This window comes from Taudactylus pleione, unplaced genomic scaffold (assembly GCF_031769625.1).
Source record: "Taudactylus pleione unplaced genomic scaffold, aTauple2 ptg000178l, whole genome shotgun sequence".
Lineage (NCBI taxonomy): Eukaryota > Metazoa > Chordata > Amphibia > Anura > Myobatrachidae > Taudactylus > Taudactylus pleione.
In genome coordinates this window covers 6,932,365-6,951,801 of record NW_028284580.1, presented here as the reverse complement: position 1 = coordinate 6,951,801, position 19,437 = coordinate 6,932,365, and the positions used below count along the sequence as shown (strand labels likewise).

Below are 19,437 nucleotides of genomic sequence, written 5' to 3'. Positions count from 1 at the left end.
GCTTGGCACTACTTTGTTGATGCACGTGCGGCTACTGCGCACACAATTCACAAACACAGAAAATAATTTTTTTTTGGTTTGGACTGGAGTGTACTTTCGGGGGTTACAGCACCCTTTAACGGTCAAGCCAGCCGGCCCTTTACTTATGACACAGGCGCACGCTTGGCACTACTTTGTTGATGCACGTGCGGCTACTGCGCACACAATTCACAAACACAGAAAATAATTTTTTTTTTGGTTTGGACTGGAGTGTACTTTGGGGGTTACAGCACCCTTTAACGGTCAAGCCAGCCGGCCCTTTACTTATGACACAGGCGCACGCTTGGCACTACTTTGTTGATGCACGTGCGGCTACTGCGCACACAATTCACAAACACAGAAAATAATTTTTTTTTTGGTTTGGACTGGAGTGTACTTTCGGGGGTTACAGCACCCTTAACGGTCAAGCCAGCCGGCCCTTTACTTATGACACAGGTGCACGCTTGGCACTACTTTGTTGATGCACGTGCGGCTACTGCGCACACAATTCACAAACACAGAAAATAATTTTTTTTTTGGTTTGGACTGGAGTGTACTTTGGGGGTTACAGCACCCTTTAATTGTCAAGCCAGCCAGCCCTTTACTTATGACACAGGCGCACGCTTGGCACTACTTTGTTGATGCACGTGCGGCTACTGCGCACACAATTCACAAACACAGAAAATTATTTTTTTTTTGGTTTGGACTGGAGTGTACTTTCGGGGGTTACAGCACCCTTAACGGTCAAGCCAGCCGGCCCTTTACTTATGACACAGGCGCACGCTTGGCACTACTTTGTTGATGCACGTGCGGCTACTGCGCACACAATTCACAAACACAGAAAATAATTTTTTTTTTGGTTTGGACTGGAGTGTACTCTCGGGGGTTACAGCACCCTTAACGGTCAAGCCAGCCGGCCCTTTACTTATGACACAGGCACACGCTTGGCACTACTTTGTTGATGCACGTGCGGCTACTGCGCACACAATTCACAAACACAGAAAATAATTTTTTTTTGGTTTGGACTGGAGTGTACTTTCGGGGGTTACAGCACCCTTTAACGGTCAAGCCAGCCGGCCCTTTACTTATGACACAGGCGCACGCTTGGCACTACTTTGTTGATGCACGTGCGGCTACTGCGCACACAATTCACAAACACAGAAAATAATTTTTTTTTTGGTTTGGACTGGAGTGTACTCTCGGGGGTTACAGCACCCTTAACGGTCAAGCCAGCCGGCCCTTTACTTATGACACAGGCGCACGCTTGGCACTACTTTGTTGATGCACGTGCGGCTACTGCGCACACAATTCACAAACACAGAAAATAATTTTTTTTTGGTTTGGACTGGAGTGTACTTTCGGGGTTACAGCACCCTTAACGGTCAAGCCAGCCGGCCCTTTACTTATGACACAGGTGCACGCTTGGCACTACTTTGTTGATGCACGTGCGGCTACTGCGCACACAATTCACAAACACAGAAAATAATTTTTTTTTTGGTTTGGACTGGAGTGTACTTTCGGGGGTTACAGCACCCTTAACGGTCAAGCCAGCCGGCCCTTTACTTATGACACAGGCGCACGCTTGGCACTACTTTGTTGATGCACGTGCGGCTACTGCGCACACAATTCACAAACACAGAAAATAATTTTTTTTTGGTTTGGACTGGAGTGTACTTTCGGGGGTTACAGCACCCTTTAACGGTCAAGCCAGCCGGCCCTTTACTTATGACACAGGCGCACGCTTGGCACTACTTTGTTGATGCACGTGCGGCTACTGCGCACACAATTCACAAACACAGAAAATATATTATTTTTTTAGCACTTGGGGGGAGCACCCCTGATGGACAGAGCACCCCCTGGACAACACTACAGCACTCCTTTAGGACTGGGACACTGCACAGGACTTTGGAGTGGACACAGCCCCTATGGAGAACTGACTGCACAACACAGTCCAGCCAGCCCCTATGGACTTTGAAGTAGTGGACACAGCCCCTATTAACAACAGCAGCACAGCACAACACAGCCAGCCCCTATGGACTTTGAAGTAGTGGACAACAGCAGCACTACACTACACTACACTACACAGCCCTAACTCCCACCCTCCCTCTTCACTGTCCACAGCCGAGTGAGAAAATGGCGCCGTCGCGGGTACCTTATATAGGATCCAAAACCCGCGAGACTCGGAAGGCGGGATGATGACGTTTTGCCTCGATTTCAGATCCGAGTCAGGCGGGAAAAGTCGAGCCTGACTCGGATCGGACTCGGATCGGGGGGGCTCGGGGGGGTTCGGATTTCAGAAATCCGAACCCGCTCACCCCTAGTAACTACCAGGCAGATCACATTTCCCATTACAATTATGGGAAATGCGATCTGATTACTAAAAATAAGTGATACTTAGGGGTTGGAGTAGAATTTTACGAATTCTACTCTAATTGCCCTGTAATAACTATAGGTGATACTAAAATAATGTGAAAAGGGTGTGAAAACACCCTTTTTCACTTTATTTTAGTAAAAATAATGATAATAAATAGAACCCTATATGCATACAGTTACTGGGATCTGTTTCAAGTGCACACATTGCCCAAACGGCATCCACTCCAGTCCTAATGTCGACACTTGCATGTCAACAGGAAAATGACAACGTTGACAAATGTCGACATGGTTCACTATGTCGACACTAGAATGTCGACAGTACATTTTTGTATTATTTTTAGGGTTACAGTTAGGATTAGGTTCAGGGATAGTTTTAGGGTTAGGTTTAGGGTTACAGTCAGGGATAAGTTTAGGTTTACAGTTTGGGTTAGGTTTAGGCTAAAATATGCAAAATAAGCAGAGCCGGCCCTAGGCATAGGCATTCTAAGCAAATGCCTAGGGGCAACTGGAATGCCTAGGGGCATTCTAGGGCTCTGCCGATGCCCTCCGAAGTGTTCGCAAATACGCGCTATGGCGCGTATTTTACCAGTTACCGGGTCCCCGGGAACGCGCTGTGCTGTGGCCAATCCCTGACAGCTGGCTGCAGCACAGCGCGTCCCCCTGCAGAGACAGACACAACACTGTCTGTTAGAGCAGCCAATGAGAGTCAGATAGACTCTCATTGGCTGCTGCTGTGGAAAGCCGTGCTGGGATCAAGTGTATGATCCCAGCATCGGCACAGCGTCCGTGCCCTGCGCTGGGACAGTGTTTGTTCCCAGCGCCGGGTAAGCCACCGCGGCGGGTACCCAGTGAAGGGACCGCCTGGTCCCTTCCACCAGTGGCGGCGGGAGAAGCTTGGCACCGGGCGCAAGCTGAGCGGAGCTCGCTGCCTGGAAGCCAAGTAGCGGCGGCGGTGATTTGGCACTGGCCGCAAGCTTTTGGCTTGCGGTCCAGCAGCCAATAGGAGGCAGACGCGATGAGCCAATCGCGGCTTGTCGCGTCAAAGCCCCGCCCACTCGCGGCGTCTTGAATAGACTCTGCTGAGCGGGAATGTTCAGTCTGTTGGCGGAGGGGAGGAGTGAAGACCTCCCGAAGATAAGTGAAGAGCGGCGTGGCAACAGTTCCGGCGGCCGCGCAAGAGGCAAGAAGACGGCGCGATCAAGAAGGAAGAGGCGGCGCCGATGGCCTGGATGGGCCAGCGGCAGAAGACTGAAGCTGAGGACCGAAGAGGACTGCGGGGGAGGAAAGCAAAAGAGCTATCGAAGCTCCCCCCCCGCAGCCTCTTCCACCGTGTGGGTAGATGGCCTTGGGCTACCGTTATTTACCCCTCCCTAGACCACCAGGGTTGTCGGGCACTAGGCCCATGGCATAATTTCAGGCAATAGGCCTGTAGGTATATAGGCGGGCACAAGGCCCGGGCTACATAGGGGGCATTAGGCCCAAATGAAGGAATCTGCCCCCCCAAAAAAATAGGTGAATGACCTGGGCATTAGGCCCAGGTCACTAATGGGCAAATAGGTGGGTCCCCAGTAGTTGACCCACCAATTTGCCCTTTAGTGATCTGGGCCTAATGCCCAGGTCACTCCTATTTGAGGGGCAGCTATGTGGGACTCTGGGCACTGCAGAGGGGAACTACTACTGGGGGGCACTGCAGAGGGGGGCTATCACTGGGGGCACTGCAGAAGGGGGACAACTACTGGGGGCACTGCAGAGGGGGGACTACCACTGGGGGCACTGCAGAGGGGGGACTACCACTGGGGGCACTGCAGAGGGGGGCTACCACTGGGGGCACTGCATAGGGGGACTACTACTGGGGCACTGCATAGGGGGGACTAAAGGGCATTAATGTGCGGCATCATGTGTAAAGGGCATTAATGTGCAGCATCATTTGTAAGGGGTATTACTGCATGGCATAATGTGTAAAGGCTGGGCATTGCTCTGTGGCACAATGTGTAAAGGCTGGGCATTGCTGTGTGGCATAATGTGTAAAGGCTGGGCATTGCTGTGTGGCATGTGTAAAGACCGGGCATTAATGTGTGGCATATGTGAAGGCTGGGCATTGCTATGTGGCATAATGTGTAAAGGGCATTAATGTGCGGCATAATGTGTAAAGACCGGGCATTTATCCTTTGATAAATATGCCTATTACCTCCCCCCAGTGGTGTCTAACCCTAACCCCCCCCCTCCCCGTAGCCTAACCCTGATACACTCCGGGGGGTGCCTATCCCTAATCTACCCCTCGGGAGCTCCTAAATCTAACCCCCCCTATTCTGAGGAAACTTTATCATACTTACCCAGGTATGGACATTAGGGGTTCTTGCATCAGTATATGGACAGCTGGCATCCCATCCGCCAGCAATATAACTACATCCGCATTTAAACACTTAGATTGCTGGTGGGATTATCTGCTAGGGGGCACCAGTCAAAATTTTGCCTAGGGCACCAAATTACCTAGGGCCGGCTCTGAAAATAAGTATGTTGAAATTATAGTATTGACATGTTAAAATAAAGACATGCTGTAGTCCACATTGGACACGTCCCCTAGGCGGAGAACAAGTATCTGTATGTTGAACTATAATTCCTGAGAGCTTTGCATAGAGGTACCAGTACTAAGGACTGGTCCTTCTTGAATTTATGAATATTAGCAAGTCAATCCTTAAGCTGGCCATAGACTGTGAAGTAAAACTCACCGTCAGACAGATAGACAGACCATTTACCTGGCGTTACTGATGGTGACTATGGGCATGATTCAGAGGTGGACAGTATTGCTCAGCTGCACACAGGTGGCTGTGCTATACTGTACATTTAAAATGCTAATACTGCAGGAGGCGTCTGAAGAGAAGAGGTGTCTTCTGTCAGCGTCTGCGAACCCAGTGCTGAGACCAAGATCGCAGCCAGGGAGCACAATTGCGATCAAAGTTCCTCGGCATCGGCCAGCTAAGTAAGCCTCAGCTTATGCAGTCTGGCCGGCTCCTGGCTGCTTGCAAGGCCAGGGAGTTTGCATCCATGAAAACTCATGTTCCCGTTTCCAGGAACACAGTCGGTAACCCACCCAGCACCACCCCCAAACACTTCTGTCTGTCAATCAGGCAGGGGCTTGGGAGAACTGTGTGCAAAGTCGCAGGACCCCTTCTGCACACGTGCAAACACAGACTCTCAAACATCGGAGATATGCTCTAACCATCAGGTTAGTGTACATTTCTGAATCAGACCCTATATCCGCTACCAGATTTGAGCACCAATTATCGGATCTGTCAGGCATGCTGAAAGATTTCTCATGTCTGACTGAGCGATAATTGATGCTCGGCCATGGCACACACTGTGCACTTATTGGCCGGATCAGCCGATAATTGCACAGCGCATAGCTGTCTTTAGTGATGTAACTGGATCCTAGTAAATTGATTAGGTGCATTTTTGTATAACTCACAACATTGATTTCACTGTGTGTATCTGGCAAGTTCACTATAAAGACCAGACTAATATAAATACCAGCCTAGAGTAAATGGAAACTTTATGGCCTGATTCGCAGGCGTTAGTGAACACTGCAGCTATCTGTCCAGAAGACTGTCTGAAAACACAAATAATTTTTTTAGACTTCGTTATTAGGGGTTCAGCATTAATGTAGTGTATAACTGCTAGAGCATATCAAAGTGCCAGAGGGATTTGCTACTATAAGAAGTACTTCCATACTTTCTAGGTAGGTAACCGTATAGCTAATGCAAGAGTGGAGCCATGTATTTTACCCACAGATGATTTTGTGAAGCAAACAAAATAAAAAATGCAAATAATAATAGTTGGGTTATTTCACTTTTGAACAGGGTAATAAGCGGCACTCCAGCTGTTGTTGAACTACAAATCCCAGCATGCATTGCAACATTTTTAGCATGGCCAAATAGCAAAACTGTGGCAGGGCATTCTAGGATGTGTAGTTTTACAACATCTGGGGGGCCACTTATTACCCTCCCCTACTTTAGAACTATAAAACTACCACCTAGTGGTCAGCTTGTCTACTGTAGTGTTTCTAAGAGTGTGTTTGGTTTCAACATGTATCCTTTTGAAATGTATATAGGTATCTAGTATATATGAATCTTATTGCATATATTATATAGAAAGTAATCAGTATGCAATCAAATAAATGGTGTGAGAATCAGAAATTTGATATTTAATATAAGTAATAACATAACATTTCTTAAATGGAAAAATATATTGATTGACATTTTCAATTTAAAAAGCAGAGCTAATTGTGTCTTGGTTGACCACTTGTATGGAGAAACGTCATCTGAAATGTTACAATGTCAGTACAGATGCCTGTTTTCAAGTACATACTCTAACATAATACCAAACAAAAAACATTGTATATCTACTGTATGTGCTTTCCCAGAATGCATCAGTAGGAACATCCAGAGTTAACTAAACAACAAAAGTAAAAACAAACTGACTAAAAGTAATTCACCTAAAGATATTTATATCACCAAGTTACTTCATCAAATCAAATTTAAATTAATATAGGGTGAAGGCATTGCTGTCATATTACTTACATCATAAATGTTACTTAGCAGTAGAGATGTGCCGATCCGGTTCTCAGAGAACCGACAAGAATCAAATTTAGGGGTTCCGAGTCGAACAGAGTCCCAGTTCAGAATCACTTTGGGGAGTCCCAGTGCGGATCTTCCTGCAGTTCGGAACTCGGATTTAAAAACTGAACTCGGGTTTTGGATTGCATGTTAACAGGTCACAATTACGTAATTTTAGCTGTTTTTAATAAAAAAAAAAAAAGATCCAAAACCAAACCACGTGGGGGTGGTTATCTAAAACCAAACCCAAAAACATGGAAATGAATCCTTATCTAAAACCAAAATACGGGGATCGTCGCACATCTCTACTTAGCAGTTTATTGAATTGTTTTAAACTATTCCCATAAGCAAAGTTCCAAAGAGTTACAGATGTGTCCACATACTGTACGTCTTGCACATTAAACAGCCCTTCTAGTGACTCTGTAGCACCATCTTTTCGTGCAACTTTTTCCCTCTTATTGCATCTTATGCGCAAAGCAATGCGAATAGGACGCACAAGCAGATTATTCTGTGTGCGACCGTGGCTGTATCTGCATGTAAAATGCTATGTTACAGTGTCAGCCACTGACACTGTAATGTAGCATTTTGCATGCAGATCCACCCACGGTTGCACACAGAATATAGGCATGCCGCATATCGTTTTAATCAGCAGAAGCTGCTGTGCATCCTGTTCACATCACTTTGTGAATAAGGCACATTTTAATTTAAAAAATTGCACAAAATTATGCTTGGCGCTACCGAGTCACACAGTGTTATGTGTAACGCCACTTGTAGCGCACGGAGGATAGATGTATGTGGACACATCTGTATAGATGACCTGTATGTACTCTCATCAGTGAACAAAAGGGGCTAGCATAAAGTCTCTGATCTTTGTCTAGAGTGTCATTTAAGCTCCTACAAAAATAAACTATAACAAAACAGATAATAATTATACAAAAATTTTTTTTGCATTATACCTCAATACAAGCAGCTGCCACCATCATCCCAGAGCTAAAGGCAGGGGAGTAACTAGGTATTTAAAGGCCCTATAGCAGAAGTTTGTAAGGGCCCCTATGTACCTCCCAATGGTGAAACAGGTTTATAACTTTGTGAAGGAAGATGGGCCCTGCTCAGCTATGGGCCCCATAGCAGCTGCACCTCTTGCACCTATAGTAGTAACGCCGATGATTAAAAGACATCTGATCTTTACTCAGAAGTAATAGCTTTGCCAATTGCAAGTGGTCAGACTCAGCATGGGAAACTGTTTATTATTGACTGAAGGGGGATCTTGTTACTCTCAGCCATAGTATTTTTGTTTTATGGATATGTTTCCATTTTTGTTTTCTTTTGAGATAAATTCACATTGGATCAGGAACAAATAAAGCTTATATTTTATGTTTAATGAAGTAAAATTGTGTCTACTATTTATTTATTTTAAACCGTTTTGGTATTTTGGGTCTTATTAACAGCGGACAATTATTTTTGGACCCATGGGGTGAAAAAGTTGCCTCTCCACTGGTTAGAAGTTTGTTAATTACCTGTGCCCCACATTCCACAAGAACTAAAAGAACCCTAGCACAATGCCAGTTGCTGTTGGTACATGGGAAGGGATGAGATTATTTTTGCTTGCAACCTTCCTAATCATAGAAGCACCAGTCTGGAGCTGGTTTTTACTATACTGTTGTCTCTCTGTTATGATGGAAACCATCCCAGGCTGTCTCGCTGGTTACAGAGGGTACAGGCTGCATTTTTTGTAGTTATTGTTTTTCTTACAGTGTAGCATTTGTGATCTGAGTGGAGGTAACTTTCAATCTCTTGCAGTCCTCTGCTATACAGCCTCGTTCCTTTTTTCTGCAAGTGCTGGGAAGTAGTAATTTAGTAACAGTAATTTGATTCTACACGCACAGTACGCATATTTTTCATGAATATATAGTTCTGTCTAGGTGCCATCTAGTGGGTGAAAATGTTTTTGCAGGGAATTTCAATATTAATCTTTGAAAACACATTTGGATGGGAATTTAATAGATTGTGAATTTTCAGCAGGTGTTTTCAGCAAGTTTAAATTTGTCGAAAATCATGGTGAGATTCTGGCGACTTTCCGGTTAAGGTCACCAGAATAGTAAAAGGCGGCAAATTTTGAGGTTTAGTATAAAAATCAATGGCGAATTTCATTGATTTGTAACAGGTAAGTAAGGACAAACTCGTCAAAAACTTTTTTTTAAAAAATATTGATGAGCTATAATAATTTAAAGATTTTGTTATAGGGGCAATTATTAAAATTAATATTTAAAATTATGCGGACAATAATATTTTTATGGTAATTGGGGCTATATTAATTAATTAATGACAGAAGCACCAATTATATTAGAAACTTGTGCCAGTATGGATGTACTTCTATCATTAATTAAAATGGCCTCAATTAACATAAAAATATTAGTTTCTTCATTATTCATAATGCTCTTATTTTTTTAAATATTTGCACCGATAATAAATTAATTCAGTAATGTCCTATCAAGATGTTTAACTCTAGTCTCATTTTATTATATGCAATTACTTGAAATTTGCCGGAATATCACAAGTTTTTAAAAATAGGAGTCTATTACATTCCCCCATTGATGCAGTACAGTTTAATGTTCACACTACCTCCTGTATTTTATTTTATTTTGAGTATTATTTGGATCATATGAAGTTTGCACAGTTTTATAACCTGTAGTTTATACTAAAAAAAAAATATCCCACATTAACACCTATCATGTCACATGTTCTGTTACTTAATAGTGGATACAACAGATAGAAGCAACTGAAGCTGCACTACATCGGAAGATGATGGAGTTGGAGAGTGACATGGTAAGCAAATATAAGGTTTTATGTCTTGTTTCTATTACCCTGTGGAGGTTTCTGAGAGCAATGCTTTACCTAATGTAAATAAAGCTGGGATGACCCCCTTTGCGCCCCTTTGCATTAAACAGTTGATTGTGTGCAATATATTTGTATATAAGGAATGCAGGAGAAATTGGAAGTGGATGAGGCGTAGTAGCAGAAAATGGTGGTGATAGGCAGAAGAATGAACAGTTAGAGGAAGGTTTTATTGTTATTATTATTGTTATTATTATTAATAATAATAATAATATAATAATAATAATAATTTAACAAAAGAAGAGTGAAAAACTGTCTAATTCTGGAAAGCTATAAGCACCTAGTCACTATTTACAACATTTGCCTAGCTATGTAATCTATAAAGTCTAGTAATGCTTTAATTTAGGATAATACATAGTATTAAGTCTATGGTGCAAATGGGTTTATAAAGCTCAAATTTACTATCTGCTCCCCTAAGGGAGAAATATCATCATTCTTACTCCTGAGCCAATGAGATTTCCCCTCCTCTCAGACCATCAGAGTGACTAGATACAGGCTCCCTGCTGTGATCATGACACTGTTACCCCTCCTCCACCAGACACTACAGCATGTTAAGTGCTGCTGGCAGTGGCCGATTGAGAGGGCAGTGTGAATATGGCCATACTTGCCAACGATATCTACAGTCAGAACAAAATCCTGACTGCAGGACAGTTCCCAAAATTTAGGATTGTCCCACAAGAATCAGGACAGTTGGCACACTGTGCTTCTATCTCTTACCTGTTTCTACACTTTGATTACCTGCTGCTGCTCGTGTCTAAATCTCAGTTCCTGCTTGGCCTGATTCAGGACTTTGCGGGCCCGTTTGGAAAACAGATAAGTGTTATTCATACCCTGGAAACTGGGCATCCTAACTTAGGCATGCAGACAAGAAGCTGAGCCAATCAGAGCAGGGGTCCGATCCCAGTGACAGCAGCAGTATATTCAATAAGGTGGTTGGTCCCTGGGCAGATGCTTGCCAGTAGGCCAGCCAAACTATGGTCTGGCTTTTCCCAGAACCTCGGTGGGCAAGTCTATCTTTTTCATAAGATCATTTTGTCTAGTTTTACTCCAGGTTGAAAGTCTGATTTGTATTACAAATCTATCATTTATCTGAAATTACTTACTGAGGTTGCAGGAGTCCATTTTGTTTCCATGTATCCCGTTTATGTCTTTCCCTCAAAAAAATGTCAGCTGTTATATTCAACTTGCCAAGACTCACGCACAGTCATTCATTTCCCTAGGAGCAGTTCTGTAAACTGAAGGGGTACCTGGAAGAAGAACTGGATTACAGGAAACAAGCATTGGACCAAGCATATATGGTTTGTGTATATAAACAAATCCAAACGTAATTATTTACATTTTTAATTGTTCATTAATATTTGGGCAGGCTCTTAATATATTATTATTTATATTATAGTGCGAGTGGTAGTGAGTATTTTCCCAACTATGGGGTTACTCACCTTTGATTGTATTAGTTGGCTTTCCCTGTAAGCTTTACTGAGACAACCAGACTTTCTTTTCCATCATCTTTAGGTTTACAATAAACATTCTAAATTTCGACAAATGCACAAAATGTATTATAGCACATACTCATATTTCACAATATGTAGCGCTAAAAAGACACCAGTTAAGGACATGGAACTACTGGACAAAGGGCCTGATTCAGAGCCGGTCGCTATTTGCGCTCGCTCGTCAAGAAAATAGGGGTGGCTATTCAAATTAACCGTTCGCTGTTTGCGGTCTGTTCACGCCTCTAGGTCTGAACGAGCAAACAAAACTTGCTGTCGTTTTTTGGCAAACTACGCCCCCATGCCGCTCGCATCCTACGTCATGTCCGCTATTTATTAGATTAATCGAGTACATCGACCAGGGTATGAGCTGCTCGCTATTCTTGTGGTTGCTTTTTGCTACCACAATTTTGCGATCAGTTCTGGCTAAAAAAAAACCCAGTGACGTTGTCAATGACGCTGCTGTTTTAATTATGCACACCCATAAAACGCCCGTTTTGACCTTTAAGCACGCCTGCGATCGGATCTTCACTCCCCGTTTTCAAGCACCTTCCCCTGTTACCACCCACATACGCCTCATTCTGTCACTCAAAATAGCAGGCATTCGCTATTTTGCGAGCACACGATTTTCGGCCGCACTGACTGGTTCGCGCATGCGTATTACGATCCGTACGCATGCGCAGTTGGGCAAACATCGCTCTGAGCTTGAATGTTTCAGTAATGTAATGGGTACAGCACCAAAAGGCAAATAATATGTACAGAGCTAAAGTTTGTAACCAGAAAACACTGTTAAGTGCTGACCTGATTTTCAGAGTCTCTTTATCTGGTTGTACAGCGAATCCAGGAACTGGAGGCCACTCTGTACAATGCACTGCAACAAGAAACCGCCATCAAGTTTGGGGAGCTCCTGAATGACAAGCAGCAGGATGAGCTCAGAATGGCCGTGGAAAAGCTGAGGAGGCAGATGTTGAGGAAAAGCAGAGAGTTTGACTGTCAGATCCTGCAGGAGAGGATGGAGCTTCTCCAACAAGCTCACCAGGTAAATCAGGATAGAGATAAATGAATGAAAGATCCAGTTCTCTGAGTCTTATAATTGCATTTATGTTGATGATTCATCCAGCATCAGAGGAATTATTTCATTTTATCTAAATGCATTTTGTATTACATTCATCTTACCTTTTACTGCCATGTCTGGATTACCACTCCTTTATATGAATATAATATCTTATTAAAGAAAAGGTGCAGCTTTCCTTCTACATCCTTTAATGTTATCTACGTACAAGAACAGCTGCATATTTTGAACAGTTCTGGATCTGATTACAAGTAATTGACAGATCTCTTTAGCTAATCTGTATACGTCAGTGAAGCCTTTTGACACATACATTACATTTCATACCTGGATGACGCTGGCAGCCTTCTTCACTGCTCATTGCTGCAGAGCTCCATAGGGCCAACTTCCACTGCATTCTATCTGTATACAATAACTAAATATATTCTTCTAGTAATTATGATCATGGTGGTTTGATGCTGACCGGCTTATGGGTCATTCCCACCATCCCAAAACCCAAGCAACAGTGCAGATACATGTAAATAAAGGTTCCTAGACTGCTGTCCTATGCCTAATGTGTACCCAGCTTTACAGTAGCCTTTTTTGCATCTTTCTGTGTTAGTGTCAGCAGTCAGAACAATTGCTTATATAGCAAAACCCTGCAGCACTGCACAGAGAATAACTGTTCACATCAGTCCCTGCCCCATTGGAGCTTACAGAATATGGGTCTGATTCGGATATGGGAATAGAGTAAGAAAGAGCAAGTAACTGCACCTTGGTAAAACCATGCTGCACTGCAGGTGGGGCAGATGTAACATGTGCAGAGATTTAGGGGTAAATTTACTAAGAATCTTGTCTTGTCGAGATTGCCCGCTTAGAAACTTGATTTGCATCACTGAAACTCAGGTGATTTTTGCCCGATGAAACTCAAATTTACCAAGAATCGGGATTTGCTGAAATCGTGTTTTCCGATGGTGTTTGTGATTGAGATTTCTCTGCCGAGTTCCTCGAGTCTGACTGCAGTCAAACTCACCTGAATAAGCAGCCCGCACATATCACTGAGATATGTGCAGGCTGCTTGTGTGTTTAAACAATAAATAAATGGTTAATGTTAAACAAAATGACGTAGGGTTCCCCCCAAAAAAGCATAACCAGCACCGTGTCCCTGAGACAGTCCTGGTTCTAAAAATACATGGGAAAAAACAAGTAGAGTTCCCCGTATTTTTGGAACCAGCACTGGACTCCAAGAGCTAATCATGGTTATAAAAATATAAGACAAAAATGTGTGGGGTCCCCTCTATTTTTAAAACCAGCAGCAGACGCAAATCTAGCCAGGGTGTAATGCCACAGCCAGGGGACTTGTTTACCGGGTCTCCATGGCCAAAACATTAACAGCACAAGGTGGGGATCTCAGGGGAGGTGGGGTCCACATAAATAAAGGGTTCCCCCCTCTCCTGAGCACCCCAGGCTTACCCTACTCATTTTTATTCCTCGTATTTTTAGAACTAGCACTCTGGAGCCCAGGGCTGGTTATGCTTTTTGGGGGGGAACCCCATGTCATTTTTTTTTTTTCACAGTAACGCTTTAGACAATAAATACAGGCAGAAACATACACAGCTCAAGGGGATAGTCTATTTAAAACTTCTATTTAGGACCAAGTTTGCTCAAATTACACCCGTGATTCTTGGTAAATTGCCAAGGTGTATATTTTCCATGAAAAGTACTTGCGAGATTGGTCGATGGTGTATTCAAATGAGATTGCATTCTCACCCGAGATTTTCTGTTTAAATAGAGAAATCTCTCCAGAGTTTGCCTTTAGTAAATTTCCGAGTTGGTGAAAATGGTTAAACTCACTCGAGATTGCAATCTCGACCATACATGATTCTTAAGCACCGCACACACTGGACGATTCATTTGAATGATATGAATGATAATGATATCTTTAAACTATTTATTGTTCAAACCGTCCAGTTACCGACGAACGATGCGTGCTCCCACAGGTCGTTAACGATATCCCCAGTTAGCTGTACATGCCGTACAATATGGGGATGCCATGCTGCCGAATGCAGCATACCCCCGCTGACCCCGCCCCCCCCCCCACGCCTTCGATCGTCGTGGCCGACATCGGTATGAGTTTATGTACTGGACTGGAAAAGCAACAAGTATTTACCCTGCATGCAAAAACAAGGTATGTATTTGCACCGCTTGCATGGCAACATGCATTGTACAGGTGCATAGTTACTTGCTCTATCTTACTCTATTCCCAAGTCTAAATCAGGCCCTGTATACACTACCACACAAGCTTAAAGGACAGAGGTTGTGAAGAAAAAGTGTTTTGTTTAAATATAAAACCAAACACATTATTAGGTTTAAATGTATAGTGCCCAGGCAGACATTGTCTGAACCCGCATAGTAGTGCAGAAGAGAAACTGGGGAGTGGAATATTTGGGAGATTCTTGACATAAACACATGGGCGTGCCTTTGCACTAGTATCATGTAAACCTCCATTTCTATGAATATTAGAGAAAAAAAATTGAAGGTATTGCAAATCTAGTATCTTGTCCCTGTGCAGTGTCGGAGATTTTTCCTGCATATCTTGAACCTCTGTTGGAAGGGCTATGGACAGGGGGGTTCACTGTCCAATATTTTTTGGTCATGCCCTAAATGAACTTTGGAAAGAAGTCCATTGTCCATTTATAAACTCTTTAATATAGACTTGCTGGGTTACTCCCCAGATCTATTACTAATATTCCAAAACATCTCCATAAATGTATATGGCACACAGTAGTTCTCAAAGCTTTTGACAAATAGTTTTCTGTAGATTTCTTTATTGTTCCCCACTATCAACAAATGCCACTTATCATTTTTTAAACTTAGGCCCTCATTCAGAGCCGTACACTCTGAGCAGAGCGCACGCTCTGAATGAGGACCGCCCTTCATAATTATGGAGCGTCCTCCTGGACGCTCGTATAGCTGTGGGTCACCACCCACAGCCTATACGAGCGTGCAGTTTGATGGCCGCGATGGTCGTGACCATTGTGACCATCGCCACTGTGAGCCGGAGCCTGCGGTTGAGGTTTTCAACCGCAAGGCCCGGAGTGATTTTGGCTCTATCTGAGCCAAAATCACTCCCACTGACATCACTAGTGATGTCAGTGGGCCGGCTTCTGACGGTAGGCGTTCCCTTGGGAACGCCCCCGTCAGGGAGGCACGCCCCCGGCACGCCCACCAAAGGGGGCGTGCTGTCAATCAACATCGACAGCACGCCCCCTTTGATCAGACACAACGAGCGAAGAAAAGTCCTTCGCTCGTCGCGTCTGGCGCATGCGCACGACGGAGCTGCCTCCGTCGTGCGCATGCTCAGTGCAGACCATCGACCCACTTGCGAGCGGACAGCTGCTCGCGAGTGGGTCTGAATCAGGGCCTTAGTACAAAACAACAAAAATCGGAAGCAAAATTGCTCACTGCTCACTCTTTGGGGTATATTTACTAAAGTGTGGGATTTTAGAAGTGGAGATGTTGCCCATAGCAACCAATCAGATTCTACTTAACATTTATCTTGAACATTATAGAAGATAATACAAATGAAAATTAATAGATAGTGCCTCAAGAGCGCTTCCTATTATTTATATACTTATTTTCAATAGTCCTTATTGTGGCTCGTCACTTTCTTCAAATAAATCCTCTTCAAATACTCGATACATAAAATGAAAAGAAGCACAAGAAAAAAACACAAATGTGTAGAATCGTTCAAGTTGCCAAAAATTGAAGTTTTCTACAGAAGCTGTTCAAGTGAAGAATCAATGTTTTTCTTCTCAATCAGAAGGTATAATTACGTACCATACTCACATAAATTGTGTATGGTATAAAACATATCATGGTTTCTTTATGAATGATTTTCTACCAATATTCCATATGGCACAACGTACGTACCCTACTCACATAAAATCGAGTGGGATCAATCATATAAATGTTTCTTTACACAGGTTAATCACGTACCATAACTCACTTCAAAACAGATGCAGCATCAACATATAAAGGTTTCTTTACATCCGGTTATCCAAAAAGACTTCAAAAATTATTCCTTGCTTAGTTATGGTAAATATTTATTGAATATACAAAAACAAAAACTAAAAGGCTATATGCCAGTCTCATATGGAAGACATCCAAGATAAGGGACAATTCACAGAAACTCCCAGGTATAGTTGTTAAAAAGGTGTATAATCCCAGAGACAGTCCGGACGTCTCTAAGGAAAAAAACACCTGGTACCTTAGTGTAAATGTAATGTCCTCAGTCCAGATAATCTCCAAGTGATGCACTATAACTCCTCTAACCAACGCGTTTCGATTTTAAAATCTTTTTCAAGGTCTCCTGAGAAGTGCACCCTGACTATCTTTTATACCCTAAGGTGATTTAGGCAATCCGGTCATGTGATCGCAGCCGGAAGTGGATACTCACACTAATAAAATACTTTTCACGGCTTCCCATTATTAAACTATTTCATGGCCTTCCCCATAGATCCCCACGCCACTCCCAGGAACGGTGATCTGACATAGGGGCGCTATACAGAAAACCCGATAGTGAATTTTGTGGCATGCCGGAAGTCCCGCTATGCATTCCACAGCAGTGGAACGCAAGCCGCACCACTTGTTTCCTGTGCTGCAGACCGGGACTCCAGAATGTGAAGGAGCCCTAATGTTTACTGAGTCCTCCCAGAAGTGCGTCACACCCCGGAACTTCCGACTCTGCGTTCCACCGAGATGGAACGCAAGCCGCATTGGTTTCAATACAAACCACGTGTGCGCTCCATCTTAGCGATATATAACACTTTCATAAAATAAGCATTGTGTAAATACGAAATAAGAACATATCCTATTGGTAAAAATTACATATATCGACTAATCTTCATATTACAAAAAAAAATTCATTAAAATCATGAATGATACTTTTTAAAATATTAGATATAAAAACATATCCTATTAGCAAAACATTCCATATATGGACTTAAATTAATAATTCATTAAAATCATGAATAATAAATGTATTTTTAAATAATAAAAATCAATAAAATGTATTAAAAATTATCACTGTAGGAACCATTTTAACTCAAAATCAGCATTCAAACCTCCAGGTATCAATGTGTCCAGTTTAAAAATCCATCTCATTTCAGCCCTAGCAATGTTTCCTTCTAAATCCCTATCTTTCCAGTCACTTTTTATATTCTGTATCCCTATAAATTTCACCAAATCTTTAGGTGAACATTTATGGGTATTTTTAAAATGATTAGATAGTGTGTGTGTCTCCAGACCCTTTTTGATGTTACGTAGATGTTCTGAGAGTCTTGTTTTTAGAGCTCTTGATGTCCGTCCTACGTAACATAGGCCACACCTACACTCAACCATATAGACTATATTTGTTGTGTGGCAGGTAATAAATCCGTCTATTTTATATTCCTTTCCTTTTACACAAAATGTTGTGATTTTACTTTCTTTTGAGGGAATAGTCTTACATGCCATACAATCTCCGCATCTATGAAATCCTTTCGTACGTATGGGATTTGGTATTGTGATAGGGAGTGCACTCCTTACTAAGGTATCTTTTAAATTGGGTGCCTTGCGGTAAATAAAAAGTGGTTTGGATGGGATGGAATCTTTTAACACAGGGTCTTTCAACAAAATCTCCCAGTGTTTCTTAATAATTTTTTCTATATTTCTATAGTCTGAGCTGAAACCTGTGATAAATGCCCACTCGGTATTCTTATGCTTTTTATTTATCTTCTTATCTTTATTATTTTTTATAATTTCTTCTCTATTGATTACCAGAGCTTCATTTTCTGCTTCTTTAATGGAGTCTTGTTTGTAACCTTTTTTAATGAATTTTTCACTCATGGTTATCAACTGAGTCTTAAGGTGTTCTTCTTCGCTACAATTTCTTTTGAGGCACAAAAATTGGCCCTTTGAGATTCCCTTCAACCAGTTAGGGTGATGATTGCTAGTCCGGGGAATATAACTATTTGAATCAGTAGGTTTGATATAACCTTTAGTATGAATTCTTTTATCTTTTAAATAGATTGTAAGGTCTAAAAAATTAACCTGTGTCTTACTAATATCAAAAACCAAATTAATATTTTTATCGTTTTGATTTAGTTTCTCACAAAATAATTTCAAATCTACTTCACTTCCCTTCCATATGAACATGATGTCATCGATAAATCTCATCCAGGATACCAAGTCCGTGCCCACCGCCCATACCGCATCATGCTCCCAACGGGACATGAATAGGTTGGCATAGGCGGGCGCGAACTTGGTACCCATGGCTGTTCCTACCCGTTGAAGATAATAATTGCCTTCAAAAAAGAAATAATTATTATTTAAAATAAATTCTATACCTTCCAAAATAAACTCAATTTTGTCTGATGGCATTTCCATTTGAGATAAATGCCACCTAACTGCGTCTATGCCATCTATATGTTTAATGCTGGTATAAAGCGACGCTACATCGGCTGTTATCAAAAGCATATCTTTATAAATCTCCACACCCTTCAATTTTTGAATTGTATCCAATGTATCTCTCAAATAGGATTTGCTTTCTTGTACCAATGGTTGAAGGAAATGATCGATCATTTCTGACAAATTAGTTGTCAAACTTCCTGTTCCTGCGATGATCGGTCTTCCCGGGGGGGCAGTTGGATTCTTATGCACTTTGGGTAAAGTATAAATTCCTGGAGTTTTAGGATTATAGAAGATAATAGCTAGAATCTGATTGATTGCTAAGGGCAAAGTCTCCACTTTTAAAAACCCGCACTTTAGTAAATATACCCCTTTGTGTGTATGATAATAAAGGAAATACAATGTCCTGAAGTGTTTTGATAGTACAAAAGCTTTCATTCAGTGCATAGCCTGCAACAAAATAACAACACAAAACAGGATATTTCAAAACAATATAACTAGTACTGTGACAGTACTAGTTATATTGTTTTGAAACACTGTATTGCAAATCTGT

The 19,437-nt window shown here is 42.3% G+C and overlaps 1 protein-coding gene across 1 annotated transcript in view; it reads left to right on the top strand.

Annotated features, from left to right (window-relative positions):
• LOC148520046 (janus kinase and microtubule-interacting protein 2) overlaps positions 1–19,437 on the top strand; it is a 138,832-nt gene that overhangs the window by 102,882 nt on the left and 16,513 nt on the right. Inside the window, exons 18-20 of the mRNA XM_088475779.1 lie at positions 9,762–9,830; positions 11,120–11,197; positions 12,222–12,425. Coding sequence (XP_088331905.1) covers positions 9,762–9,830; positions 11,120–11,197; positions 12,222–12,425 — 351 coding nt within the window. The remainder of the gene's footprint in view (positions 1–9,761; positions 9,831–11,119; positions 11,198–12,221; positions 12,426–19,437) is intronic.